The sequence below is a fragment of the Drosophila suzukii genome, chromosome 3 (genome assembly GCF_043229965.1).
Source record: "Drosophila suzukii chromosome 3, CBGP_Dsuzu_IsoJpt1.0, whole genome shotgun sequence".
Classification (NCBI taxonomy): Eukaryota; Metazoa; Arthropoda; class Insecta; order Diptera; family Drosophilidae; genus Drosophila; species Drosophila suzukii.
In genome coordinates, this window is record NC_092082.1 from 91,503,420 (window position 1) to 91,530,571 (window position 27,152).

Below are 27,152 nucleotides of genomic sequence, written 5' to 3' on the forward strand. Positions count from 1 at the left end.
ACTCATTCCCTCGCAATGACGTTATAGATATCGACCATCCGCCTTTCCAGATTTTAGTTCCCTCGGTTAGTTGTTGGGAAAGATTAACCTTCCATAAGGTCAGGTATTACATTTCTATAGCCCAATCATTATGTTCTGAATACTCTTTGCTTTAAAGAATGATTCAACAACTCCATTATAATAATAAATTATGATAATAACATCAGAAACTGTTTTCTAAAATATTTTACCGAACCGTGGATGGTTTCTATTTAGGTATCAGGTACCAAAACGTACAATATTGTACAAATCTAAAGGAATAATTGTAATAATTATATTATATTATATTATATTGTTATTTTCCGAAAGGTTCCTTTCTGACAACATAATGTCTTATAAGTATTACATCTTTAACCACTTAAAAATCTCCCCAACTAACACAAAGCTGCTACTTAAGCCATCTTTTACTTAAACCACAAGTTAAACTGAAGCTTAATTTGCCCAATGTGGATTATAATCCAAGGAATTACGTGAGAAGGTAGGGTTAATTTTGCGTGGTCGGCTTGTAAATTCGTGATTTTCCTAATTAAGTTCTCCTTCTGAACGCCGGCCCCTTACCTAAACACTTGGGATAATCCCAGCTCTTATATGCCCCCAATTAAACCGAGCTGCCTCTTCGGAACCCTTCTACCTTCTTCCGTTTACCATACCATGCTATATATAGAACCGGAAGAAAATGCGCGGGGGCGTCAAAAGCGCATTTAACATCGCTGAGCTGAGTAATTAATCGCCTTTCCTCCGCTTTGGCGTTTACTTTTCGTGGACGGATGGACAGCCATCAAAGCAGACATGAAAAGCTTTTCCCATCCACGGAATAGGGGCACGAGTACAAAAAGTACTGAAAAAACCAAACAGCAAAGTCGGCCAACATAAAATTGCTCATTTCCGTCGTTTAATTGACGACGAAAAAAAAAAGACGAAGCCATCAGTAGCCGCAAAAGCGCAAAAAAGATTAAACTTGTTTGCCCACCGAGAATCCACAACAAAGTCCTTATCCACAGTGCAAGTCAGCAGTGTAAGAGGGGTACTGGGATTGGGGAAATATGGAAAATGGAATGAATATTTGTTCTTATAATTGCTAATCAATATTAGGCCTTTTACCCTTAATGTAAATTCTGATATTCAGATCATCCTCTTCTAACCATTTACCGATTGCAAAACATTTATAATTTATTTCTTAGTAAATACTTTACGTTGTAGGTTTCCAAAAAAAGATCCTTGAAAAAAATATATTACAAATTCGTAGTATGAGTCTCATTCAGAAACACAAAAATGTCAGATAATTATAATAAAGTCTGAATAAATAAATTAAATACTCGAAGTTTTATAGAGCCACATACAATGAAGGATTTCGAGTCAACAATAATGACACACTTATTCACAAAACAAAAATAATATCAGTTTATTCAAGTATCGACAATAAATGTCCACCTGATAAACTTTCCCTTTGTTTACTTATATCGATACAATGGGCAGCCGCTGTTATGCTAAACCGCTTATCAAACAATAATTTATATTTTCAATGGGCTTGCCAATAAAGAGACTTACTGTATGCTTATAAATAGAAGGCTGAAAGATGACACATAAAACACATGACATGATTGGATTTTAGAGCATAGAAAATAAGTGCTTTGCTAATATTGGGGTTTATTGCAAATAAACCAAGCGGAATCGACCTGCTTTGTTCAATTAGCACACCATCGTTCCTATATCTGTATAGATATATATTATATATGGAAGTGGTGAGCGCCAAAGTTGATAATATCATCGCCTAATGCCGTGACACGATTAAAGCTTTTAAAAATTCCCAGCCCAGCCCCGCAAAGTGTCAGACAAAGTTTTGGAAAAGTTGTTGGCCACTTAGATTTTGGTTGTTAACAGGGGAAAAACAAGCTTGTGGGTTTTCCGGCGACTTAAAACTTCTGCGAGTTCCGTGGAAGTGGAAGTGCAGCTGCCAGAAGACCGAGGACCACCGGCCCACAGTTATTACCCCGGCATTCGCATTCGCATTTTCATAAATTTCCACTTACTCATCTGAGACAGGATGTCTGGAGTGTGAAGTGTGGAGTCGGGAGTCTGGGACCAGAATCTCCTAAATCTCCGGCCTTATAACACGCTCCGTTAACCGTTTCTGGCTTGGATGGGCATTACCTCATCATTCCGCCTGGAACTTTGCATAATTTTCATTTATTACCGCAACCGCTTTTTTATATTTTATGCGCCCTTGTTGTGCGAGTATCGCTCCAGTCCCCGATCTCCCATCAAAGTATGTGTATTATGATTCCCTGGGAAGTGACTGACACAACTGACAAGCCGACGACCTGCCCTCCACTCCAATTTATCTTACAAATTTAATCTCTTCACATAATTTTCTCTGCGTGGCTTTCATGTAATTACCTCTGCCGCTCTCCTCGATTTTTGTCCTGTATTGTTACACGTCTGCTGGGAAAGTTTTCAGCTGCCATTTTATCTCGCTCACAATATACATAAATCTGACATTGCCTTCTTTATTTACGACCAAAGTTTTCCCCTTTCACTTAATAATGCATTTTGTTCTCCTCGCTTTTTAATTGCAGGTGAGTTCGATTCGGAAGGTGGATGACCATCTGAAGGATGGCCTTCATGTGGGAGCTTAAGGGCCTTAAAAAGTGTGGTAATGTATGTGGGGAACTTTGAAGAGGAGTAATGAAAAGACTTGTTTGAAAAGACTTGAAAGAATTTCATCAGGAAATCCACATATGCTCTCAAAATATCCATGAGTCCAGGAAATACCTCTTCTCAGCCTCTGCCGGCACGTTTACAGTGTACAGCTTCCCCGTGAAAATTGCTAACACAAATAAAAGACTAAATGTCATTGTGTTGCGTGCCTACCGCTGGTTTAAAACCTACTTTTAATTTAACATAAATGAGACAACAGCCCTAATCCACAAGTAAAATAATCTTGGTAAATCATTTTTAATTTCCATTTTAGCCATGAAAACTCAACTCAAATTATTTTCTCATGACTACCAAGCATAAAATAAATCTCGACATATATTAAGATGTATTGCACTACTTAACCTGGTAAATTACAATCAAATGCCGCTCATAACTGACTTATGAATAGTTAAAGTCTGCCATGTGTGGGAATTTCGTGGCTTACGTAAGGCTATAAATTTCATCAGCAATTTTAATTTGGCACTGCTTACTACACGCTGACTAACTGACTTGGTTTTTCATTTATAAATACTGTTGCATGCCACGCCCACTGAAAAGTCGAAATTTATGGCGGTGGCGTTTTTAATCGCCCTGAAATCGCGTGCTCTCTGGCGACAAAGATCGCATGCGATTGTTGCCACACTTTGCGGTTTGTTTTTCTAATCCGGAAAATTACCTCATGGTGGAAATTCTGATTCAGGGTTCAGCGAACTCGCTGCACTTGCAACCGATTGTTTAAACAATTCCCAGGGAGCGTGTAAACAAATGGTGATTACGGTTAGGTATATACACAAAGTCAAAGACCCCAGAAAGAGTGGGAAAAAGGGGAAAATTTACATGAATTTTTAATTAATTTGCATCTAAATTTGTCTACCACTTAACTTTCACTGGCACTCTGACACCATGACAGTTTTCACATCACCCCGCCCCAAAATTTCCCTATTACTTACAACATTCCTGGGCACAAAAACATTTGCCGAAACGTGACCCAGAGCAAAGGCACTTTTGAAATGCAAAGTCAAATGTAAACTACATAAATTGGCGTACTCTTCAGGGGGACTTTCGAGAAGACTGAAGACCATAATTTATTATGATTCTCTGGCTGGCTTATTTGGGCATCTTATTGATGATTGGGGCTCAGTCTCCAACTGAGAATGCGACGCACGTTTCTCATTTTGTCTAAATGCGTCTGCTGCTCAAATTTCACTTTTGCCCGGCCCCTTCCCCATGCAACTTTTAGCGACATCTGTGCATTATGTGCGGATTCAATTCAGATCGGGAAAGTTGCCTCTGCACTGCAGCCAAGTTTTCTGGGTTTCTACGTTTTCCATGGTCATGCCAACTGTCAGTTTCTGCCAGCACCCCAGTGATTCCTTACTTTACTGCCCCCTAACCGCTTTGATATCGGAGATTTCTGGTTGCAACGAAGCGGCAGAGGTCTACACCCTGTCTATAGGAAGGAACGGGGTATGCTCGGCTATGGTAAAATAGTAATGATAGTACAGGTGAATTTTGAAATGAAGTCAATCATTAGAATATTTTAATCACTTACAGAATTTAGTTAAGTTAAATTTGTAGACTACCATGTTTAAAGAAGGTATATTTTTATGGGATATCTGCCTAGATATCTCTATACAAAACATAAAACAGACCCTTTAGAACGTTATGTTATGTTAAGTTATAAACTTTTTAAATACTTATGTATTCCATAGTATAAAACATTCGATTATCTTGAATGTTCCAAAGTTCACTTGCTTTAAATGCGAATGCATTGAGACGGAACTATCGACGTCTCAGTTTTCAGCAGTTGAAACGCCTGACTGAAGGCAGAACCAGAATATATATGTATGTAGCTAAAGCTCGACCAGAAGCGGATTCCCTTTCGCCAGCTGACCAACTGGGGTCTCAACTTTCAGGGGGTCGACCTCCTGGCACCTCCACCTTTTTCCTCCTCGTAAGCTGCCTGCTGTTGGCATGCAAATTGCATAAAATATTGCCATATAAAAAGCATATTCGTGTTCACTGAATATGCAATTGACTGGCACTGGGAATTGGCTTAGGAGCACAAAAACTTCTTTTCCATCTTACCAGGCTGCCGAAGTGCCCGGGCATATTTCACATTTATGCAGGCACTTTGGGGAGTTCCAGGAAAATGCAATAAAACATGTTTCACCCCACAGAGGAATAAAACGTATGGGTAGAAGGTGATGTGGTTTACAAAGCTGGCAATCTATCAATGGCTGCGAAAATTGCATTGTACCTCGATTGACACAGGGGAAAACAGGATCAAGCGGTGTATTTTAGAGTTATATCATGCATAAATGTTATGAAAAATAATTTAATATTTTGGTTGGATTGAAAAACCCAACAACGTTTTAATGGCCATAATTTAACAGATACCATTGAGATAAGAAAATGCAACTGCTTTACTGTTTTCCCCTGCTGCAACAGGTAATTTCCCCAGATACGCATTTTCACTGGACACTCAACGCACCGCTCATTTTCATCGGACGCATCTTTTCACCTTCGGTTTCTGGTTTTCCACGCGACTAATTGTCGGATTCGGATGGCCATAAAAGCGAGCCGGCCTGGTCGCAAGTGTAATTAATGTTTCTTGCTCGAAATTTCCTGCTACGGTTTCCTCCAAACTCGCGAACTGCAATTTCCCTGGCCGTTTCCCTCGCTTCCTACGCGAATTTCCACAGCGTTTCTCGTTGTTGGTCATTAGCCGGGTCCATTTTCATTTTCCTACCTGCTTTGGAGGGACGTGGCGACGTGTGCGAGACCAACTTTTCATGCACTTCTGTTTGATTTTCCACAGTTTTTCCGCTCCGCGGGCAATGTGAAATTGTTCGCTGTAAACGTGACCATTGCCGTTTGTCGCTGCTGGAAAATGTGCTGTTGTGTTGTTTGCCGCTTAATTAAATCGCCTAAGCACCTTGACCGATTTCGCATTCGGCGACTGCCGCCCATTCGTCAGATGCGAGATACGAGATACCTACTCCCAGATACAAGATACATATGTGCAAATCACCGAAAACCATGTTTCACATCGCCCCGTTGCTCAGGGGCTCTCTTTTGTGGGTCACACATGGCCAGGAGGATTTGTTCACTGGCCTTAAGCTGGATTTATTCCTGTTTCGGTCTGGGTTTAAGCGGTATCTTATTGTTAGTGTAGAGTTCTTCATTTATTTTTACCTAACCATTAAGTGGGTAGCCTGTAATTAAGTATCAAGGGGCTTAAAGCGCATTTCACAAATTCTGAAAAATATGCTTTAATAAATAAGTAATTTTAAGCTGGTAATTTGCATATTGTTACTATTTTTAAAGCTTAACGTTATCCCATATAAAATAAATTACATAAATTTCCTTATTCAGAAATGTGAATTTTAGCTAATCTTTTTTGGAAGATTAAATCTTAAAATAATGGCAACAAGACATGAACATCGTGAAGTGTCAATAATTCATCTTCGATTTTATGGCAACAACATTCTCTTAATTCTCTTGGGGTTGATGTGTTATTGATTTTCTAAATGACTCACTTTGTATCGGTTCAAATTTTAAACTGGCATACAAAATGCATTTAATAAGAAACCATTCTTTAAGATTGTCTATCTGTATATTTCTTATGTTATTTTTTGCCATGTTAATCATAGTTATTAAAAGAAGCTTAAATTTTGCAAACATTGCACATGGTTTTCTTAATTAAAATGAGCGTAATCACATTAAAGCGACTTACCTATGTCTATTTGATTTAATGAAAAACTCGTTGTGCTGCAACAAATGCTTTTAGAATGCTCAAGTGTATCTGAAGCTGTTTTTGACGGAACCTTCAGACCGTTTTCATGCAAAGCAGCTGCTTCCCATTAAATGAGGCCTTTCATTCAACCTTTACTCTTGAAAAGTACTTGCTTTGTAATTGCATAAAACGAGATGACAGAAGGCTGCAGGCTGTGGGCGGAGAATCTTCTGAGTTGAGCTCTCCCAGTGAGTTGGTTTATTTCGAACTACCGTTGCAAAGGCCCGTTGCAATTAATGAGCCTGTCACTCCATTTAGCTGGGATCTCGACTTCTAATTGGCTCCCCGAACCCAAAACACTGACAGATGCACGCCAGTTAACAGTTTTTAATGTTTAATGTGTTGACGACGAGTATCTGACAGATACATTTCGGTTCCCGTCTTGTTTACCGCACGGTGTGGATTTGCATGGTGGGCTGCGTTTTGGTATCCAAGAACAGGTATCATTTGAGGTACTCTTTTTGAGAAGGAGAATATTAGATCACAGATAAAGTTATTATTTTTATACGGGAAGGAAAAGTCGCTTCTAAAAAATATTTTATAATAATCCGACTTATAAGAATACGTATTAACATTCCTCTTCTACAGTCTCAAAATTCAGAGGATTTTGTTCTTGAATACCAATATGACAAGTGTCTTAGAAAAGATTTACTCGTTTTTATAAGTTTTCCCTTGAACAAATACCTTGAAATATTTACAAAACTACCTATAATTCATAAACTCACAATAATTTATAAATATTGCTTGACTAGATAATAAATTCTAGCATGGGTACTCGCAGCTTCGACTAGCGAAATATCCACTAAAATTCTTGTTTTGGCTAGAATTTATTTGCTTGGCTCTCTAGCGTTTCGAAGTGTCTCCGGAGTGCCGTGAACTCAATTATTTTTGCAATTACTTTTTATGATTCCACAGTTTACAGTTGCTCCACCTCCGGAGGCCTTCCTTCTCGATTGGATTGGATTCGAATCGAGCTGCGTGGAGTTTCTACACTGTGCTGTGTCATTGAGGGAGTTTTTTCTGCGCTGTTCCCAATTGAAATGTCAACAATCGACTCCAACTTGAGGCGTTAGAAGCTGACATAATCGCCCCCACCAAAAAATAAAAACGAGGAGCTCCACTCGGAAGTGGGTCAGTGGCTGGCATTTAGCATTTAGCTGTATCCATCAGATACACGTATAATATCTGGGAGCGTCATCTTGGCCATTTGTGGGTTTGTTTTGCTAGTACTTGCTGGTCGAGATGGTATAGTATGGTAGCTTAGCTGTACCTATTGTGGCCGAAACCGGTTCCCTGCTAAAAGCACTAAGTAAACGGCCGGCCAAAGAGGAGTTTAAGCCCCGGTTTTATGGCCATTGTAGTGTCCGTCGCGGTTCCTTGGCACTCTTTTGCCCTCGGGGGAAACCAGTTTTCAATCGGCTCTTGACTCTGGATTTGCCTGCACTAAATACTATATACTAAATGCCCCTTTTTTCGGTCACGCTCAGCTAGAACATATATTCCGCCCTCCAAGTTTCTCGGTTTCTTACAATTGTCTTATGCAAATCACTAGCTGATTTCCCTCCATGTCTAATGTCGATTTCGTGGCTTTTCGACGACTTCCGCTCGGCTTGTTTATGGGCCACAATTTGTTGACTTATTTATTTGAAATCTGGCAGAGTTGCACAACAATTTCCCAGCGAGAAGTCGTTTAAGTGCAGACACCACCGCGGAGAAGTCATGCCACAGTTGAGTGCCCCTGTCCCCCGCCTTCTGCACTGAGAAATAAATTTGATAGGATTCAGAGACAACAAATAACTATGCGTTTATTGATTTAAAGTCATTTTAAAGAGATTATCAATTTGTTAAGTGCGACTTCATAAAAGATTTTTCAAACTTGCTTAATCGAGCCGAAGAATTCGCGGCGTCATAACAATGAAACTACAGTTGGAGAATTCTTATCTATAAAATCTTTCAAAAAGGAAGTTGAGCTAGTTTTAGCTAAAACAATACATTAGAAATAATCGTCGTTACATTTTGATTCCTAAAGAATTCGCGCATTTTCTTGTATCTTACATCCTAAAGAATTCGTGTATGCAAAGAAGTAAAGTAGAGTTAAATTCCGCCCCAGTTTTTCTTTGTGTGCCTAATTTACATTGGCAACTCTTCGGGCCAACTGGCTGGGTGACTCGATTTAACTTGGCTCGAACTGAACGCCTGACTCACTGACTAACTGACTGAGTGACTGGATGGCTGACTGGCTGACTGGCTGAGCGATTGCAGCCTGTCTTTTGGCTTTGGGTTGGCTCGAAGCAAATGTTGCACGACTCTCGCTTTGCTTTCGATGTGGTTGCCGTTGTCTCGCCTTAATTCGGTGGTCTGGTGGTGCGGTGGTCTGGTCTTTCGGCGGGCCTCTCTTGCCAGTCAGTCGGTGGTGGAACGCAGACCCAGTCCCAAGTCGCCAGAGTCTCCGGCTCTTCAAGCTGAAAGCTGCAAGTCGCCTCGGTGCATTCATAATTGGATTTGCCATATTGCGCGCTTCATATTTCGTATTCCTAATATCCGTATCGATTGGCACCTCCGAACTGTGAAGACAGATAGAATTCTAGAATGGAGAGTGCCCTGCCGGTGGCCGAGTTCCAGCAGATCAAGCTGCGTCCGGTGCCAAAGGTCAAACGCCGCGCTCCCCAGCCGCCAGTGAGCCTCCGTCTCAAGCATAAAAATGTGCGAAAAGTAGCTTTAAGTACCTAAAAACCCCATTTTTTTGTAGACCTCGTAAACCCCTGTAAAGCATAAGTGAACTTTCGCTCTCATCGGAAAAGCGGGAAACTGAAAAGTGAGCTGTGCAAAAGTGAAAACAATGCATTTTACCCAATGGAAAAGAAGAGCAAAAGCGTGGGAAGATTGCCCTGCGATTAAGGTGCAATCTTAACTGATCCTCACATTTGTCTTGGGAAAACCAGACTATAATGCACCTCATTGTGATCTCTAAGCTTGTCATTAATACATAAAAAGTGCAATTATACTTCAGGAAGATACATGTAAATTATCTATAATTAATTAATTAAAGATAGAGCACTCGAAGATTTAGACAAGAAAGATAGTACCAAATAACAAATTTAGTTTTTAAAAGTATTTTAGATGTCTTGAAATATTTAGAAAATATGCCTCGACTGACAGTCCTAAAATATTAAAATGGGATAATTAATCATATTTCATAAATTTATCTAAAACAAATTAAAAGTTTTACAAAAGTAAAGTTATCTTGTTGAAAAAAAAAGGATTCTAAAATAATCCTTACAATTCCTGAAATGCTAAATGCAAATTCCCATTTTTCTTTGTAGACTTCAGCCACCACAAAGACAACCACGCTCACCACCCCGGCCAAACTTTATGGCAAGGATCTGAGTGAGTACGATGATGTGGATGTGGAGAGCCTGCTGGCCCAGCTCTCGCCCGAGGAGATAACCATACTGGCCAAAGAAGTGGATCCCGATGTGAGTGACCTTCGAAAAACAAAAAGATACCAGTTATTCTAACCACTTCCTTTTTTCTTCAGGACAACTTCCTGCCGCCAGACCAGCGCAACAGCTATGAGTGCACCAAGGAAGCCACCGGTCCTCTGAACCGCAAGCAGCTGATCGAGCACATCAACAAGCAGGCCATCGAGACGCCCGACCAGCCGGAATTCGAGCCCTATGTGCAGGGCAAGGTGCGCGGAAAGAAGTGGGTCCCTCCACCGAGGGATTCCCGCGATATCGAGGCCGAGGAACAGATCGCCATCGACATGGGCGAGGAGTACGAGCACGCCCTCAACGATGCCACGCAGGAGGAGATCATCGATCTGGCCGCCATCCTGGGCTTCCACTCGATGATGAACCAGGACCAGTACCACGCCTCCTTGCTCAACAAGGGACAGCCCGTGGGAATGGGCTGGGATGGCATCACGAAGTCCACCCAGCAGAAGCTCTTCCCCATGGATCCGCCCAACAGCACAGATGTGGAGGAGTCCATCAAGAGGGTCAAGGACGATGACTCCAAGCTGATTGACCTCAACTTGAACAACATTAAGGTTTTGCCTTTGATTTCATTCACCATCCTGTATCCTTACTAAATTGATTACTTCGTTTTCACAGAACATCTCGGACGAGAAGCTCGAGCAACTGTTTGCCGCACTGCCTCAGAACGAACATCTGGAAGTCCTCTCGCTGACAAATGTCGGCCTCACCGACAAGACAGCCCTCCTTTTAGCCGAGGCCATCGAGAAGAGCAAAACCCTGAGAGTATTAAATGTCGAGACCAACTTTATCAGTCCGCCCGTGATCGTTAAGCTGGTGCAAGCCCTGCTCAAGTGCCACACCATCGAGGAGTTCAGGGCCTCCAATCAGGTGAGTGCTCTATTTTAGCTGGAGTGTGACCATAATGTGTGATCATTATCTCATATCACCCTATCAATTACCCCACTAAACTCCTTGATTTCTCTCCTCAGCGATCTGCGGTGCTGGGCAACAAGATCGAGATGGAGATCACCGACCTGGTGGAGAAGAACTCCTCGCTTTTGCGCCTCGGCTTGCACCTGGAGTTCAACGACGCCCGCCACCGAGTGGCCGCTCACCTGCAGCGCAACATCGACAGAAGTAAGTTGACCCTTGGGATTGACAGTTGACCCCGCGACGGCGGTTACTCCACTCCCAGCGATCTGCAGGCGATCAGCGTTGGTTCCGCGTTCTAGTTCCACTGCTCCTTTTCCCCTCGATAGGACTAGGTATATTTCTTATTGACTGAGTTGCCTCACTCGCGCGTTTAGGTGAATTGCAACAAGGTATGTTAGCCAGCGGAATCACCACCATCGCTTCGCCACCATCATCCAGCAATCAATCGCCAAACCAAATCCATAATGACCATTCAGACTCCAAGGCGGCCAAGGAAATCTCACCCACCAGGTTGAAGACCCTGGCTGCCTTCGAGCAGTTCATCAAGGCGCGCACCTGGACCGATACCCCAGATAGTGTAACCCATAACTTGCCACCTGCAGGGCGTCTAGTGCGCAATCTCCAGGCGGAGGCATCCGCCTCCTCGTCCGGAACTGGAGCTGAGAAGAAGATTTGATGAGCGACCCCAGTTGGTAACCGAGCTCCACGTTCTTGTTGCGTCCTCCCCAGCCCCACTCTTCACTCTATCGTTTCTATATTTATCTATTGTGTCTGGTAACCAGGTAATCCGTTCTCGGCCTCCATCAGCCTCATCGTCACTCCAGATCTCCAGACTTAACCCCATCGTTCTACATTCTCACATCGTCTCACCAGCCTTCGTTGCGTTATCGTTATCGTTCACGTTTCGTTATCACGTTATCGTTCGTTTTCACCTGTCGTTATCGTTCTGGGCTGGGCATCTCATAAGATATACTTGTAGATCGTGTTAAGATGGTTTACTTACAGGTAATAGCACTGAAGAATTCGCGGTTATGCCAATTTGTTAAATTTAATATATTACAGTGCTATTACTTTATTATTATATTTTACATACATTATTTATGGTAAGCGGGCTGCGTACGTATATCATTCTTCCATATCCACTCGATGCTAACCCATGTGTTACCCCTATAGACTAGAGCCAGGATCTCGCCAGGTTGAGATCGATCCTCCTTTGTAATATTTTGTGCCTCCCCTCGATTCTCTCTCGCCTCCCGTTTCTTGTAATTACCATAGACTGTAAAAGTGACTTGCGCCAAGAAGAACATTAACCAATTATCCACTTGTCTGTTGTAAATTCTGCAACGCTACTCTCAAACTCAAAACACCCAAAAAATCGACAACACCCCGACAGTCTTCCGCGTTCAGAAACTCAAGCCCAATCTGCCGAAGTTGATCCTGCCGGGCAACATGGAGATTGAGCGGGATCTGGTTGGGTATAACCCATCGGCCACGCCCTCACCGTCGCCCTCGCCGCAGCCCCCGGCGGACTACGAAGTGGAGGAGGATCCGGACAATATGGTCATCCGGGGCGGCGGCGATGCCTTCGACCCGGAGTTCGATCCCGACAACATGGTGGTGCCGGGCAGTCGGTCCGTGACGCCGAACTACGACGATGAGGGCGTCTACCAAGCGCACACGTGAGTGAGAAGTCGGGCAGACACTGCAGCCGCACCACCGGAGCCACTGAATGCCACAGAACACGACCAGAAAACCACAGAAATCCACTGAAACCACAGCAACCACAAGTTCGAGCCATGTACAGACAGTCATTCGATCCACTCGCGCCTTTCCCTTTTCTGTCTCATTGGTTATGTAACCCTCGATGTTGTCGTTGTCGTTGCCCAACAAAATATACACCCCACCACTCTGGACTCTGGATGCAGTCCATCGATCTTGCTGACCAAGAACTTGTACATACCCACAAAGAAATCCAGGCGTAGAAAACTATCTCTTCTAGATTACCATCGGTTCTCTTTGTTATATCAAAATAGTCGGAATCATATCAATCAAAGGGATTTACATTTTATAAAGAACTTATCCAAACTTAAATAATTTAAAACACTTTATATCACTTTATATCAAATATGGAACTTGTAAATCCCTTTGTATCGGCTGTTTAGATATGAAAAGATCCGAATCGATGGTGAATTCTAGAGATATTTGTGTACTGTGCAGAAACCGGAAAGTGATTCCAGCACAATCCCTCTTGTTAATATCTGTTCTCCATGTCGTCGTTGTCAGCCGCTTTTTCCATCCGAAATCGATCCGTGTAAATAATCCAGCCACGATATCCTATATCATTCAGATCAGACGCGTGCTATTAACCCACACCCAGGCACACCCGCATACACACTCATCGCAGCACTCTGTGTTTTGTATCTATGTGTCTTTCTATCTCCCAAAAAACAGACGAACTCAGAGATATCAGCCAAAAACGATTCAGAATTTCCGTTCTCGAGACAGTCAAAGACTCATGATTATTATTTCTTCCCCTCTTTTGTGACCTGTCTTTATCACCTTTTGTTTATGTGTTCTATTCTCTCTCTCCCCTCTTTCTGTTTCTCGTTTTCAGTAAGAAAAGATCTTGAGTTGCGACTGCAATTCAGATTTTTCAATAATATGCATAGAAAGTCTACAAGAATTCAATAAGCAGACCAGAAAGCAAGCAACTAAACCATTTTTAAAGCGTTTTGTAATCTAAACCCAAAGAACCGAAGAAAAACAGAAGCACATAACAACGAAAGAACGTGTATAATATAATATATATAAAGATGAAGGAAGCAGGAGCAGAAGTTTAAGCTAAAGATAAAGCAGCCCCGAGCTTGCCAAAAAATATCTATATACTCTAGAGACTTTAACTAAGCAAAGCACACTGAAACCAAAACGAAGTGAAATATCAACTAAATACATAATCCATATATTATCGATAAAGATCGCAGATCGAATAGGCTCATGGTATATGGGCACTGCATAGTACCCGTGTGCCATGAGTTGTGTTCCAAGTCGAGGCCTCTATAACCCAGCAGAAATCGTTTAGGCGTCACGTGTATAATTTTCTCTAACGCTTAACACAGGTATCTATGAACACGGATTGTCCTTTCACTTCTTCAATTTCTTCTGCTAACTCGCAAGAATTGCCAAGTAACCAAAACCCCCAAAGAGCAACCAGCATTCTGCTATATATAGCTTCGATATATATGGCTTATAACGAGCTTTCGCAGATTTTCGATTAGAGAGAGTCCTCAAAGTGCGTTTGGCTGACTGTTTGCATAAATATATGGCAGTATCGACTGTAAACTAAACCAAGATCTTTTAATACTCTTGCAAATAATATTTTTAAGAAGTACAGAAATATTTTATTGTCCGTTTACTTATGATTTTTATGAATTTACAAAGAACTCCCTAAGTATTAGAACACCTGTAAATTTTTAAAAGGGAAAACAGTTATGTTGAATTATTTATTTTTATTTAATTGTTCCAAATTTATTTATAAATAATATGTAATATCTGCAAGGGTATCAGAAGCTTCGGTTCTTCGAAGATAGACCTTCCCCATTTTGTTTGTGTAATACCCACTGATCAGTCATGTACACTAGCATCCAAGCATATTTAATTACGTTTATGTTGTTTCTCATTATGTAAATTATATTATTTATTGTGTAAGTCTAACCATCCACTGCATGTTTTTTCTTTTACCCACCGTTTTGCACTTATCTCCCCAGCCAAACCATTTGCATGCTATGTGTAATCACATCAGAACACTATCCACACTTCTGACAACTCTGTGCAGTGAGCTTATAAAGCGGCTCTAATAAAGTTCTCTTCGTATAGGAATTAACTGCGATGTATGATCTAAGTGAGTCCCCAGATCCGAGTCAAAGTAAAGCGATAGTAGCAGAAACCCATAACAAAACTAGATTTGAGACACTTTTATGATTCAATCAGAGCCACCAACTAACAGCAGAAAACTAAAGCAGCACCACCGACAGAGAAGAGCCATGATAAACCTACAAAAATATTAAATTCGATGCAGAGTATCCCAAAAAGATGAAAAGTTGGTACCCTTCTGTCTAAGTAATTGTTGTGTTGATCTGCGGCCGAAAAGAAAAAACTCCAATTAACCCCGATTATTAACCCGAAAGCTTCCAGCTAATTGAAAGTTAGTGTTTAAGGACCTTTGCCCGATATGAAACCCAAAACACTTGGGCCGACTTGAATGTTGTACCTGCTACTTGATTGTTTTATTGAATGATTAAAGTTCGAAACTAACCCGAAAACTAAACTGTTGAACCCTTCTCTATAATGCCATATGCTATATTCTCTATAATGACTAATGCCAATGTATTTGTTTCTTCTCTTCCGCCCCGCCCACGCACCAACACACTCTCGTTATCCTGTATCTGTGTTTCCAGTACGTGTGAAACGCCTCAACCAGCGTAAATAAAAAGACAAATTACGAAATATATAGCAGCAACCAACCAACAACAACATGCCACCACCCAAGAACAACAATCAAGCAGAAAGCCATCTTTATGTGTGTGTGTTTTGTTTGTCCAACTCTTGATTTGACTGCCGAATAACTACCGAATTAACAAGCCAAGACCCAGCAAGAAAATCAAAATCAAAACCAAACCAACAAAGAACACCACCAGCAAACAAGAACAACTACAACAACATGAGCAACCACGGCAACAAGAACAACAGATTTATGTCTATCCACAATTCCCCAAACCAACCGACCTTCTATGTACTCCTCCCGAAACCAATCCACCAAATGAATCCAACCAACCAGCTGTGAACTAACACCGAAGAATGATGTGCTACATGAAGTACGTAAAGTATCTTATGGATAATAGTTATAACTGATAATATCTATAATTTAAGTTTGAATTTTACAATCTAAGGTAACTTAACTATAAAGTAATGTTGAATTCTGTTCGGTTTTGTACTATTTATTTGAGATGTAAAATAGTTTAGAGTATTTAATTCTTCAACATTTTTTCTGCTCTTGCACAACATTTAAAAAGTTATAGTGACATCATTTGATATACAACTGGAAAAGTGTGATTTTTGATTTCACCATTTCAAGTGAAGCATCATAAGTTAGCACCTAAGATCTCCTGGTGACCCCGTCAACAGAAAAGCGTCAATTTTAGCGCTGCCAGCGGAGACTGGCCCGAAAATAGACCCTAAATGGGTTGGTAAATATGTACGGAAGAGGAAACCTGATTAGCAACTCTATTAGCTTAGCCTTAAGCCAACAAGGGCAGCTTTTTCTGTAAACACTGTACTATACCTATTCAACTGTTGTGCGTCATGCTTCGTTCTGAACCAGTCTTGTTAAATGCTAATTTAAAATATTACTAATTCTGATTTTTCGAATATTTTCCAGTTGGACGTCAGCGTCGCATGGGACATCTGAGCAGGAACTACACCATTGGCGTCTGGCAGTAGGATTCGTCCAAATTGGATACATGGAGTCTACATTTGGCTACACCGAAAAGAAAACTGCAACAGCCCACACATATTGTTGTCATATACTTGTTGTTGTTCTCACGCGAAGAATTGTTCTATATTGTTTTGTTAAGTGTTTGTTGCGTTCTTCAGATTCAGATGATTTCGGTTCGAGTTTGTGTTCGGTTCACCATATAAGCATAATCATTTGTTTGTTACGAGTTAGGCGAATGTTCATTGTCACACACGCAGATCAAGGATTAACTTTCCATCTGGCAGCTCTTAAATAATTCTTCCTTAAGCAAAATCTTCACATTTACGCTGCAGCTATACACACGTTTACTTTATTTTACTTACCTTCCATTCTGTCCTTCGATTTTTTTGAAGCCCCTAGACGGGGTGATATTTCACAATTTTTAGTTTTAGTCGTGTTTATATCCACACATGCACACACACATGATACAAACACATAACATACATAATACTTATACACACTATATATATATGATACATATATAGCCATGGTCTCTGAAAACAATTTACTGCTATTGAATTATGAAAATGCATAAACATAAATTTAACTTATGGTTAAACACACAAATCAAATGAAAAACAAACAATTGTATAATGTAATGATATATCTTACTTTATATGACATAATGCAATGCTTTTAAAATACAATTTTTAAAAATCATGTAAAAACTTTAAAATTAAATAAAAAAAACTACAAAAGATATTTCACGATTACTGTTGATGATTTATTGGGTTGAAAGACCTTTGGGGGTATTTTTAAAAGGTTACTTGGTGTACCACACGTTTTATTCGCATTATGCTTTCGTCAGCAAGTATGATATCAGCTAAAAATAGTAAGACTTTCCTTCCTCCCTATAATCTTTACTGTCTCAATGAGATAAGGAGATTATACAGTAGCAACCTGATGTTAGATAATATTAGCCATCTTAAAAACATTGTATCTCAGCACTTTCGATTATAAAACGATCTTTCAACCCGAAGAGGTGTCCGATCACAGCTGGATTCCGATGGATGGAATACTGTGAAGATCAATATTTACGCGGTGAACGAGTAGTGCACACCTGATTAACGATTCTCCACAGATCGCTCTTGATTAATGGAAAAATTCAGATTATCAATCGGGGACACTTGTGCCAGTTGGCTGGCCGACAATATCCAAGATAAACATAGAAAAGGCGGGCGGTTGCAGGGGGCTTTGGTCATTGTCAAGAGGGTTTTGGCGTGTTTATGGAACCGCTGTGGATATAACTGAAAGATACAACCTGTATCCCGCTCCCACACACGACACGCGTCGAGATCTGGGCAAACAGCCTCCGGAGATAAGAGCGCGTGACGCAGCCCCTGGAGCATCAGGTTCCGGCGGCGTGTCGTCCGACCCATCAGTTCACACAGAGATCTCGGCCAGAATGTCCACGCTGGAGAACGAGGTTACCTTCCGCAAACAGGCGGAGGTCAGTCAGAGTCTGGAGGCGCAGTTCGACAGCTCCTCCACGGACTTCATTCTGATCACCGATCATCGCACCTCGAAGAGCAAGAGCTTGGAGCAGCTGGAGGCCTCCAAGGAGTCGGAGAATGCCGAGTCCTGCTGCTCCCGATATGCCCGGAATATCTTCCGGAAGAAGACCCTCCTGAGGCGACTGCCCTTCCTCACCTGGCTGCCGCACTACAACTCCAGAGACTGTATCGGAGATTTGATAGCCGGATTCACTGTGGGTCTCACCGTGATCCCACAGGGCTTGGCCTATTCGGGCGTGGTCGGTCTGCCACCAGAGGTGAGTATCCATGCATGCACACAAATTTTATTAGTCTCGGAAGATCAAGAAATTTTGTTGCGTGTATTACTTTTGATTGGTTAATCAAGATATCATCATGTTTTTCCAGCTTATTAGCAAGTTGAGCACAGTGGAAAAGCACCTAGTTAAGTGTGAGGTGACATCTTGATCACTTATCACAAGTACGTCTCAGGGAAAGCATGTCTTCGCAGATATTTCCGATACAAAATCGTAATCCTTAAATACAGTGGGTTCTTCAAAGCATTATAAGCTGTGAAAGTGTTTAAAGATCTTGATCCTCCGATCTCCTCTAAAAGACGTGGGTTTCATTTACAAAAAAAAACAAAATTGTATAGTGTGAAGTATACGAAGAGACTCCTTTATTAATACAACACCATATCTAAAATACACGCGAATATTTCTAAGTAGCACATCCTTAGTAAACCTTTGTTAAAATACGTTCCAAAACCAATTATCTTTAGTGCGTGCCTTATTTCTTATGACGGGATTACCCTTATGATCATAAGAGATTCTTCCGCTGAAAATCATTCTTTTAACACGATTTCTCTCCGGCATTAGTTCCTGTTAATACAAATCATAAATTAGTTTTATTAGACAAATGAAAGATTTAAAAGACATGAGTAATATGAATGAGGAAAGTTGACGATGGGAAATAGAATTTACAAACCTTGAAGAGTGCAATGGGAATTTTGGCGGCATAGATTGTCTGTTAAAAAATAATAATAATTAGTTGGTATTGATCGTTCTTTAAAGAAACTATCAACCATTTTACCTTCTGGCTATTATCTATATGTGTGAGTCCAAAGTCTGATTTAGTATTTATACTTCGTTCGTTTTTATTTCCACTGATGAGTAGAAATTCGTTCGTGATGAAGAGTATCAGACAGAAGGAGCACTTTATCATTCTGTCCGTCGTATTTGAGTTCCAGTTTCGGAATGATGGGACTGGTGTTAGGTTTAAGTCATGTCTCATTTTTCTCAGATATCTGGAATGCGGTTAGTGGGCTTTCCTATATTTAGAGCGTCAATGCATTTTGTATAGTATGGGTTATTACCATTTGTAACCATTACATTTTTCTTGAGGAAGTAGGAAGGAAATCTCTTGACTAATTTAGTTTAGCATCATCAAATGAGTCAGGGTTTCTGAATGACTTCAATTTGATTTTCTAAAGTTTATAGCTAAGACCTGCCTTCTATATTTTCTCCGTAGTATGGGCTTTATGGATCCTTCATGGGCTGCTTCGTCTATGTCCTTTTGGGCACCTGCAAGGACAGCACGATTGGCAGCACGGCGGTGGCCTCACTCATGACCTTTCAGTTCGCCCAAGGTTCCTGGCAGAGATCCGTGCTCCTCACCTTCCTTACCGGCATTATTGAGATCCTGATGGCCATCTTTAAGCTGGGATGTCTGGTGGAGTTCGTATCTGGACCTGTGAGTGCGGGCTTCACGAGTGCCGTGGCCCTGATTGTGTCCACATCCCAGATGCGTTCGATGCTGGGTGTGAAGAGTGATGGGGGATCCTTTTTGGCCACCTGGATCAGCATGTTTCGGGACATCGAACATGTCCGGGTAGCCGACACCTGCTTGGGTTTCGGGTGCGTTTTCCTGCTTCTGTCAATGCGGAGTTTTGGAAAGTTTACCATTGGTCCGAAGGATGAGGCCAGGAGAAATGGTTTCCAACGTGTGGTTAACCACGTGATCAAGTTCCTGTCCACCTCGAGAAATGCCTCCGTGGTGATTGTGTTTACCGCCATCACCATGTACCTTGATGCCAATGGAACCAATCCTTTTAGACTGACTGGAAATATACCCAAAGGAATGCCCACCCCATCACTTCCTCCATTTTCCATTAAAGCCCAGCCTGGGAACGAGACTGCTGGGATTCCCCCGGTGGAGGGACAGAATTTCCTTGAGATGGTTCAGAGTCTGGGATACGGACTCGTGATCGTTCCCCTAATGGCTCTACTGGAAACCATGTCGGTTTGCAAGGCCTTCGCCAAGGGAAGGCAGATAGATATCACCCAGGAAATGATTGCCTGTGGGGTGGGCAACATTGCCACTTCTATTTTCTCTGGATATCGATGCAATGGCGGATTGGCCCGATCGGCGGTGAATAATGCCAGTGGCTGTCGCACCAATATGTCCAACCTGTACATCGGCATTATCGTAGTGCTGGCCCTGAACTTCCTCACCGACTACTTTGCCTTCATTCCCAAGGCGGTGCTGGCCGCGATTATCATATCGGCTGTGATCTTCCAGGTCCAGTACCAGGTGGTAACGCCCATGTGGCGCAGCAAACGTGAGTTGGGATCTAGTTAGTAGTATACATTCCTAAATAATCCTAATCCTTCCAGGTTCCGATCTAGTGCCTGGAATCCTGGCCTTTGTCACCTGTTTGGTGCTGCCCCTGGAGATCGGTATTATGGTGGCCATTGGAGTGAATCTCCTCTTTATCCTGTACTATGCAGCCAGGCCAAAGGTCACCCTGGAGCAGCTGGAAACGCAGCAGGGCATCCGTTTCGTGAAGATCACTCCCGATCGATGTCTGATCTTCCCCTCTGTAGAATTTGTGAGGAACATGGTTCTCAAGCTGGGCAGCAAGTCCACCCTGCCAGTGGTCATCGATTGCACCTATATCTTTGCAGCGGACTACACGGCCGCCAAAGTTATATCCTCCATTGTGGACGACTTCCGTCGGCGTCAGCAGAAGATTATATTCTTTAACTTAAAGCCCAGTGTAGTCAGCGTCTTTGAGGGACTGAACACGAGGCTAGTGCTCTGTTATAATACCCACGCCCTCAACCAGGAACTTCGGCCCGATGAGGTGGATCTTTCAAGATCCGTGGACTCCCTCGATCACGCCGAATCGGGAAATGGAGCTAGCGAGTGCGTCAGCATGGCCAGCACTCTTTCTCTGGCTAGGAGTTAGTCTTACTAAGATCTAAATAAAGCTAAGTAATCTATCGTTTATCAAGAAAAGGGTTTATTTTTAAATTTTTTTTGTCTTGTGATTCAAAAGGTCTTAACTACAAACAGAAACCTATTATATAGGGAGACCATTTTATATATTTCTCAATTTATTTTCCAGAGATTACTTTAACTATCTTAACTCGTAAAATATATAAGAAAGCTACTTCCAGAACTTTCTTATAGACATGTTCTTCTCGGAGTCCTTCATCATGACCTTGGACACGGCCATTTCAAAGTCCTCCTGGGTGACATGGACGCGTCTCTCCCTCAACGCATACATCCCGGCCTCGGTGCAAACACCCTTGACCTCAGCTCCCGAAGCCCCGGGCATCAGTTCCGCAATTCTGCGCAGGTTTATGCCCCTGGTGAGGTTCATCTTGCGGGAATGTATCTTCAGGATATCCAATCTGGCCTCCTCATTCGGTGGCGGGAACTCTATCTTGCGATCAATGCGACCGGGACGCAGTAGAGCCTGATCCAAAACATCGATTCGATTGGTGGCCATGATTACCTTGATATTTTTAGTGGCCTCGAAGCCATCCAGTTGGTTCAACAACTCCAGCATGGTACGTTGAACCTCCGAGTCGCCAGTTCCGGTTTCCAGCCGCGCGGATCCAATCGAATCAATCTCATCCATGAATATTATGGAGGGAGCATGCTCCCGGGCCATCACGAAAAGCTCCCTCACCATCCTTGATCCCTCGCCAATGAACTTCTGCACCAGTTCCGAACCGGAAACCCGGATGAAGGTGCACTCCGTGTGGTGAGCCACAGCTCGGGCCAGAAGGGTTTTCCCGGTGCCAGGAGGTCCGTAGAGGAGAACTCCCTTCGGCTGGGCAATGCCCAGGGCATCGAATAACTCCGGGTGCTTTACGGGCAGCTCAATCACCTCCTTGATCTCCTGGATTTGCTTGTCCAAGCCACCGACCATTTCGTAGGTGGAATCGGGAACCTTTTCCACCAGCATCAGGGATACCAATGGGTCCACCTTGTTGGGCAAAATCTTATGAAGGGTATAGCTCTCATTTCGCAGGGCCACTCGGCAGTTGGGCGTCACATCCTTGATATTGATGGACTTGTCCACATCAACCACGTATTTTCCCTCGGGATGGACCTTCACAAGGACCTTATTCTTGTCCATTGGCTTCACCACCTCGGCAATATAGCTGCCTTGTTCCTGGAGAAGCTGTAGCTCTTCACGCAGCAAGCGAACTTTTGGTTAAAGAAGATGATCTTCAGAAAGGATATTTTAGTTTATTCATTTTATGACATACCCTTCGAGTTGAGTTCATTCCGTTGAGCCTGCAAACGGAGCAAGTTTTTCTGTCGCTCGATCACGGTGAATTGGAGCTCTGATATTTTCTGCGTAAAATACGGATGGAAACCGGGGCCTTGTCCATCCTCAGGGATTCCAATATCTATGTTCATCTGGCACAATTTAAATAATAAATATCTAGAAATTTTAAAAGCTAGTGCTTTACCTTATACAACTCCAAAATGGTTTTATTTTTCTAATTTCACGCTCTTAAGTAATCCCTGAATTCTTGATATAATTTTGTTTATTTTCTTAAACGAACTGAAGCGGGCGATGAGACAACAGTTTTTACAGTGCTGGAAAATGTTTGACAAACAAGGGATGGAAACTTGATTCCACAGTTAAGAGGAAAGGTTCCTGACCAGGCTAACTACTTAGAGATAAAAGTTCAACATTTAAAGAAACTTGAAAAATGAACGTTAAAAATCACATTTTCATGACGGCAAACATTCATAAGAATTTAAAAATAGTTTAGCTAATGTATTTTGTATGCTTAATTGTTTAACTGAGCCTAACTTTTTAGATTTTTGGTCAACCAATCTTATCTTTTGTTGCGATCCGATTATTAATGATGCATTCGAGCCAAAAGATTTACTGCCCACATGAAGCGCCAAACTAAATCACCACACGTCTTAGGTTTGAAGGTGGCCTCAAATTTTGGCAAAAATTGATTAGATATTTAATCTAGCTGAATGGGTAATCAGGGATTCGAAAAATAGCCATACCATAATTTTTCAAACCCCCGAGATAAAAGGCGGTAAATGCACTAAAACTTTATTGATTTGTTAATAAAACCATTGTGATGAAATAGGTGTAAGAAATAAATAAATGCGAAACTATGTGTCGTATATTCCCTTGCCAAACCATAGAAAATTCACTTGGTTTTTAATATTTACTTGATTTATTTAAGTACTTATGCTAACACTCTTCGTTCGCTATTCGCAAATAATACTATAATACCAGCGGCAAAATCGCGGGTGGGAGGAACTCTGGCTCGGGATGTTTCGCTCAGCGAAATTCACAGCGACTCGCCAGAGGCCGAATAAATATAAATATTGTGCAGACATCTGCGGAAAGTGGAATGTTGCCGCAACTTAAATGCTAATTAAGGTGAGCTAGCCCATGGAATGGTAATGGTGGTACCTTCAACTTAGGCGATGAGCGTGGGCAGTCCACATTTTGTCTTAGTCGCTGGCCTCGGCGGGCAAGACTAGGCTAGTACTAGTGCTAAGACAGAGACTAGGCCAACACATGGACCTAGAGTGGGATTGGACTAAGACTATCGCGTGACGAGGTTGCAGCGTTGATCTCCCTCGGACTTCTTTGGATCCCTCCTCAGGCGGGAGGAGACTTCTCGGCCAGCTTGGCGTGCAGCGTGGTGATGTCGTATATGACCACCAGGTCCTTGTTGAGCCCCTCGAACACCTGCGCCACCCGTGGCTGCAGGTTGTAGAAGAACAGCGGCTGCTCCCTCAGCTTGAAGTCCATCACCATGGTGGATATCACCTTGGCGGCCGTGAAGTCCGCTCCATAGATGTGCGTGCAGTCGATGACCACTGGCAGCGTGGACTTCTGGCCCTGCTTGTTGATCACCTTGCGCACGAACTCCATCGAGGGGAAGATCAGGCAGCGGTCGGGGGTGAGCATCAGGTACTTCAGGCCGGTAGTAGTCTGTAAAGGAAATGGATTAATGAATTTCACATCATATAATATAATGTTATATTTAATATTTTAATATTTTATATCTTTTAAATAAATACTAAAATGCTTAAAATAAAAAATTTTAAAAATAGTTTGTTAGATCTTTAAGAGGATCTTAAGTGGTTTTAGAACCACTTAATAACAGAAAATAAGTCAAATGGAAAATAACTTCTGGCATTCAGAACTCATCCGTTTCTTAGCATACTTTTAGCCACTGAAGTTATTCTCATGATGCTATAGTAAGATTCCAAAGACCACCTTATCTTAAGTTTAGATGACTCACCGCCAGCGTTTCGATGCGCAGCTTTGGCCTGGCCGCCTGATAGAGAATGAAGACCACGTTTATGCCGATGCCCACGAGGATGCCCAGCTGCAGAGGCAGAACCAAACAGGCGAAAAAGGCTCCCAAACCGGGTATGAGATCGGTTTCTGTTGGCAACAAAATCACATACATTTAGCAACCAACTTCTTTTTATATATCATCTATTTTTAACTCACTTTTACTGTGCCACATGGGCTTGATCACTCGGTACTGGACCATGAAGATCACCGCCGCAATAATAATGGAGGCCAGTGCCGCCTTAGGAATGTAGTAAAAGCAGGGCGTGAGATAGAGCAGGGCGATGATCACGATCACACTGGTGTACAGATTGGACAGCTGGGTCCTCACTCCACTGGCGTTGAGGATGGCTCCGCGGGCGATTCCTCCGTTGCTCCGAAGACCCTGGACAAATGAGTTGGCCACGTTGCAAACCCCAGAGGCTATCAACTCCTGAGTGGCGTCTGTGGGCTTGCCATCAGCTAAAGGGGAAAAACACACAAAGGGGAAAGTTATAATCCACTCGAAGAAAATATATAAAATACCTGTTCCTCCCCAAAGAATAAAGGAACCAAGGAATGACTCAAATTCAAATGACGAAACACCCAATTCCAAATTTTTTTATCAATTATGATCTGTTTCAATTAAAAAAGTGTGACTGCCGTCACGTATTATTAGTTTGTATTAATTCGTTTGGTGTAGGTTTCAATCCATATAACAAAATTATATATTTTCGATAAGGATATTCAGGAATATCAGAGATAATCAAAGACAATTTAAATATTATCGGAAAATACACTAATTTAATATCCTATCCCACCATAATAATATTTAGAAAATTATAAGATTTCTAGAGAATGTCGCTCAAATTTATTAGTTTTTAATTATTTAACAACCCACCCATTTCGAGGTCAATTCAGAATACTTTAAAAAAATGCACACGTGCCGTTAAAGCGTTGACACTAAACTACAGGCTCTGAGAGTTTAAACTAAAAAAACACGTTGCTTTCGTCATTCCGATTTAAAAACAAGCTTTTGATGAAAACTAATTAAGGATGAATCATTTCCTACTTGAATTTTTAAGATTCTTGAACTTGTTGGGGAAGAACGAGATCAAAATCGCAATCTTATGATATGCGTAGCTAATAAACCACAAAATAGAGATGCATAACTCACCAAAAGCTTGAACAACGGCCATTGTTTCCAGAAGAGCGATAAGGGGAACCACAATTAATCCTGATCCCAGGGTACTGACCATATCCCAGAAGCTCTGGGCCTCCTGGAGGACCTCTCCTGTGGTTTCGTTGATAACAGCATCCATGTGGAATGGCGGTGGCTGGAAGGAGGGCAACCCCTTGGGCACAAAGCCCACGGTCCTCACGAGGTTCTCCTTTCCATTGATAAACAGCCAGTAGCCAAGTCCTGCGGTTCCACAAACCAACAGGGCATTTCGGGCAGTTCCAATGGTCCAGAAAATTCCAGTAAGCAGTTTTTGGGTGGTGGTCTTTCCCTCTTTGGGACCCAAAGTGCAACTGGCCAGGGCTCTAAGACTCAGCAAAAGAGTAATACAGATAAGTCCCAGGATGAAGTCCGGCCAGCTGATGTTGTGTATATCATTCACAATGCTAATCCAGACTTGCAGGAAGGTATTGCCACTGGTTTTGATGCCCAAAAAGTCCTTCATCTGGGAGCTAAAGATGATGAGGGATACGGCACTGGTGAAACCTGCTCCCACAGGTCCGGAAACGAAGTCAATAAGGAATCCCAGTCGGAAGACACCCATCAGGATCTCGATGAGTCCTGTGAGAAAGGTCAGCAGCGTGGCCACTTGCCAACTGCCTCCGGCGATTTGAAAGGACAACAGAGCTGATATGGCCGTAGGTCCTATGGGCACATCCTTACTGGATCCAATGAAGATGTATATAAAGCAGCCCAGGAAGCAGGCATACAGTCCATACTGCAGATCCAATCCCGCAATACCAGCGTAGGCCAAGGCCTGGGGAATCACAGTCAGGGCCACGGAAATGCCCGCCACTATATCACCGAAAATATAATCCTTTTTGTACTGGGGCAGCCAGACTAAGATGGGAAATCGCTTGTACAGGGTTTTCTTCCTGAAGATATTGGACCACAGATTTGAGCAGCAGCTCTGAGTTCCCTCCAGGCAGCTCTCATTGGGACCCTGCTCCTCCTGAACTATACAGTCCCTCGAAGTGTGGTACAGGGTGTTGGTGGGTATATCCAAGGATACCTCGGAACCGCCATTGAAGCCACTGTTCGTGTGACCGTTGTTACCCCTTTGACTCATTTTCAGCGGATTACTTAAACGGTTTTTGTGGTTTTTTGTATTTAACTGTAGGATTTCCTTAGTTTCTAAGGCTTCATGGCACTCTCACTCGAACACTGGATCTCCGGAAAACCGATACTCTGATCTCTGATACGAATAACCAAGACGAAACGAACCGATCGCGTGGCCATCCACTGCGGGAATGATTTGAAGCCGCAGAAAGAGCAGCACTACTAACAACCGCCCGCCTGCTGGGAACCGATTATATAGTAAATAGGCATCGGTCGCGA

The 27,152-nt window shown here is 42.3% G+C and overlaps 5 protein-coding genes across 21 annotated transcripts in view; 2 read left to right on the plus strand and 3 right to left on the minus strand.

Moving 5' to 3' along the window:
* Positions 1–17,179, plus strand: part of tmod (tropomodulin) — a 52,881-nt gene extending 35,702 nt beyond the window's left edge. For 5 of the 17 annotated variants that reach the window (XM_070996239.1, XM_070996238.1, XM_070996245.1 and 2 more), the window contains 8 exons: positions 9,859–10,011; positions 10,074–10,586; positions 10,651–10,902; positions 11,004–11,151; positions 12,341–12,626; positions 13,562–14,063; positions 14,821–15,043; positions 15,402–15,692. In XM_070996239.1, coding sequence (XP_070852340.1) covers positions 9,859–10,011; positions 10,074–10,586; positions 10,651–10,902; positions 11,004–11,151; positions 12,341–12,626; positions 13,562–13,577 — 1,368 coding nt within the window. In that variant the 3' untranslated portion in view covers positions 13,578–14,063; positions 14,821–15,043; positions 15,402–15,692. Of the gene's footprint in view, positions 1–9,081; positions 9,239–9,858; positions 10,012–10,073; positions 10,587–10,650; positions 10,903–11,003; positions 11,152–11,321; positions 11,901–12,340; positions 12,627–13,561; positions 14,064–14,806; positions 15,044–15,401; positions 15,693–16,381 lie in introns of those variants that run through there. The other 12 variants (XM_070996247.1, XM_070996249.1, XM_070996248.1 and 9 more) reach the window with 10 other exon arrangements.
* Positions 17,180–17,665: 486 nt separating this feature from the next.
* LOC108017242 (sodium-independent sulfate anion transporter) lies at positions 17,666–21,249 on the plus strand. The gene is made up of 3 exons (XM_036819710.3): positions 17,666–18,248; positions 19,480–20,569; positions 20,625–21,249. Exons 1-3 carry the CDS (start codon positions 17,883–17,885, stop codon positions 21,197–21,199), a joined length of 2,031 nt encoding a protein of 676 aa, XP_036675605.3. The 5' UTR covers positions 17,666–17,882; the 3' UTR covers positions 21,200–21,249.
* Positions 18,609–19,399, minus strand: LOC139353056 (uncharacterized). The gene is made up of 3 exons (XM_070996253.1): positions 19,042–19,399; positions 18,937–18,975; positions 18,609–18,830 (listed from the first exon to the last, which is right to left on the minus strand). Exons 1-3 carry the CDS (start codon positions 19,240–19,242, stop codon positions 18,699–18,701), a joined length of 372 nt encoding a protein of 123 aa, XP_070852354.1. The 5' UTR covers positions 19,243–19,399; the 3' UTR covers positions 18,609–18,698.
* Positions 21,250–21,315: 66 nt separating the features above from the next.
* On the minus strand, positions 21,316–22,877 carry Rpt6R (Regulatory particle triple-A ATPase 6-related). The gene is made up of 3 exons (XM_070996252.1): positions 22,722–22,877; positions 22,515–22,668; positions 21,316–22,452 (listed from the first exon to the last, which is right to left on the minus strand). The coding sequence occupies exons 2-3, from the start codon at positions 22,666–22,668 to the stop codon at positions 21,401–21,403; spliced, it is 1,206 nt and encodes a 401-aa protein (XP_070852353.1). The 5' UTR covers positions 22,722–22,877; the 3' UTR covers positions 21,316–21,400.
* A 560-nt stretch (positions 22,878–23,437) lies between these two features.
* Positions 23,438–27,096, minus strand: LOC108017246 (sodium-independent sulfate anion transporter). The gene is made up of 4 exons (XM_017084248.4): positions 25,752–27,096; positions 24,755–25,057; positions 24,540–24,685; positions 23,438–24,226 (listed from the first exon to the last, which is right to left on the minus strand). Exons 1-4 carry the CDS (start codon positions 26,881–26,883, stop codon positions 23,891–23,893), a joined length of 1,917 nt encoding a protein of 638 aa, XP_016939737.3. The 5' UTR covers positions 26,884–27,096; the 3' UTR covers positions 23,438–23,890.
* Positions 27,097–27,152: the final 56 nt, after the last annotated feature.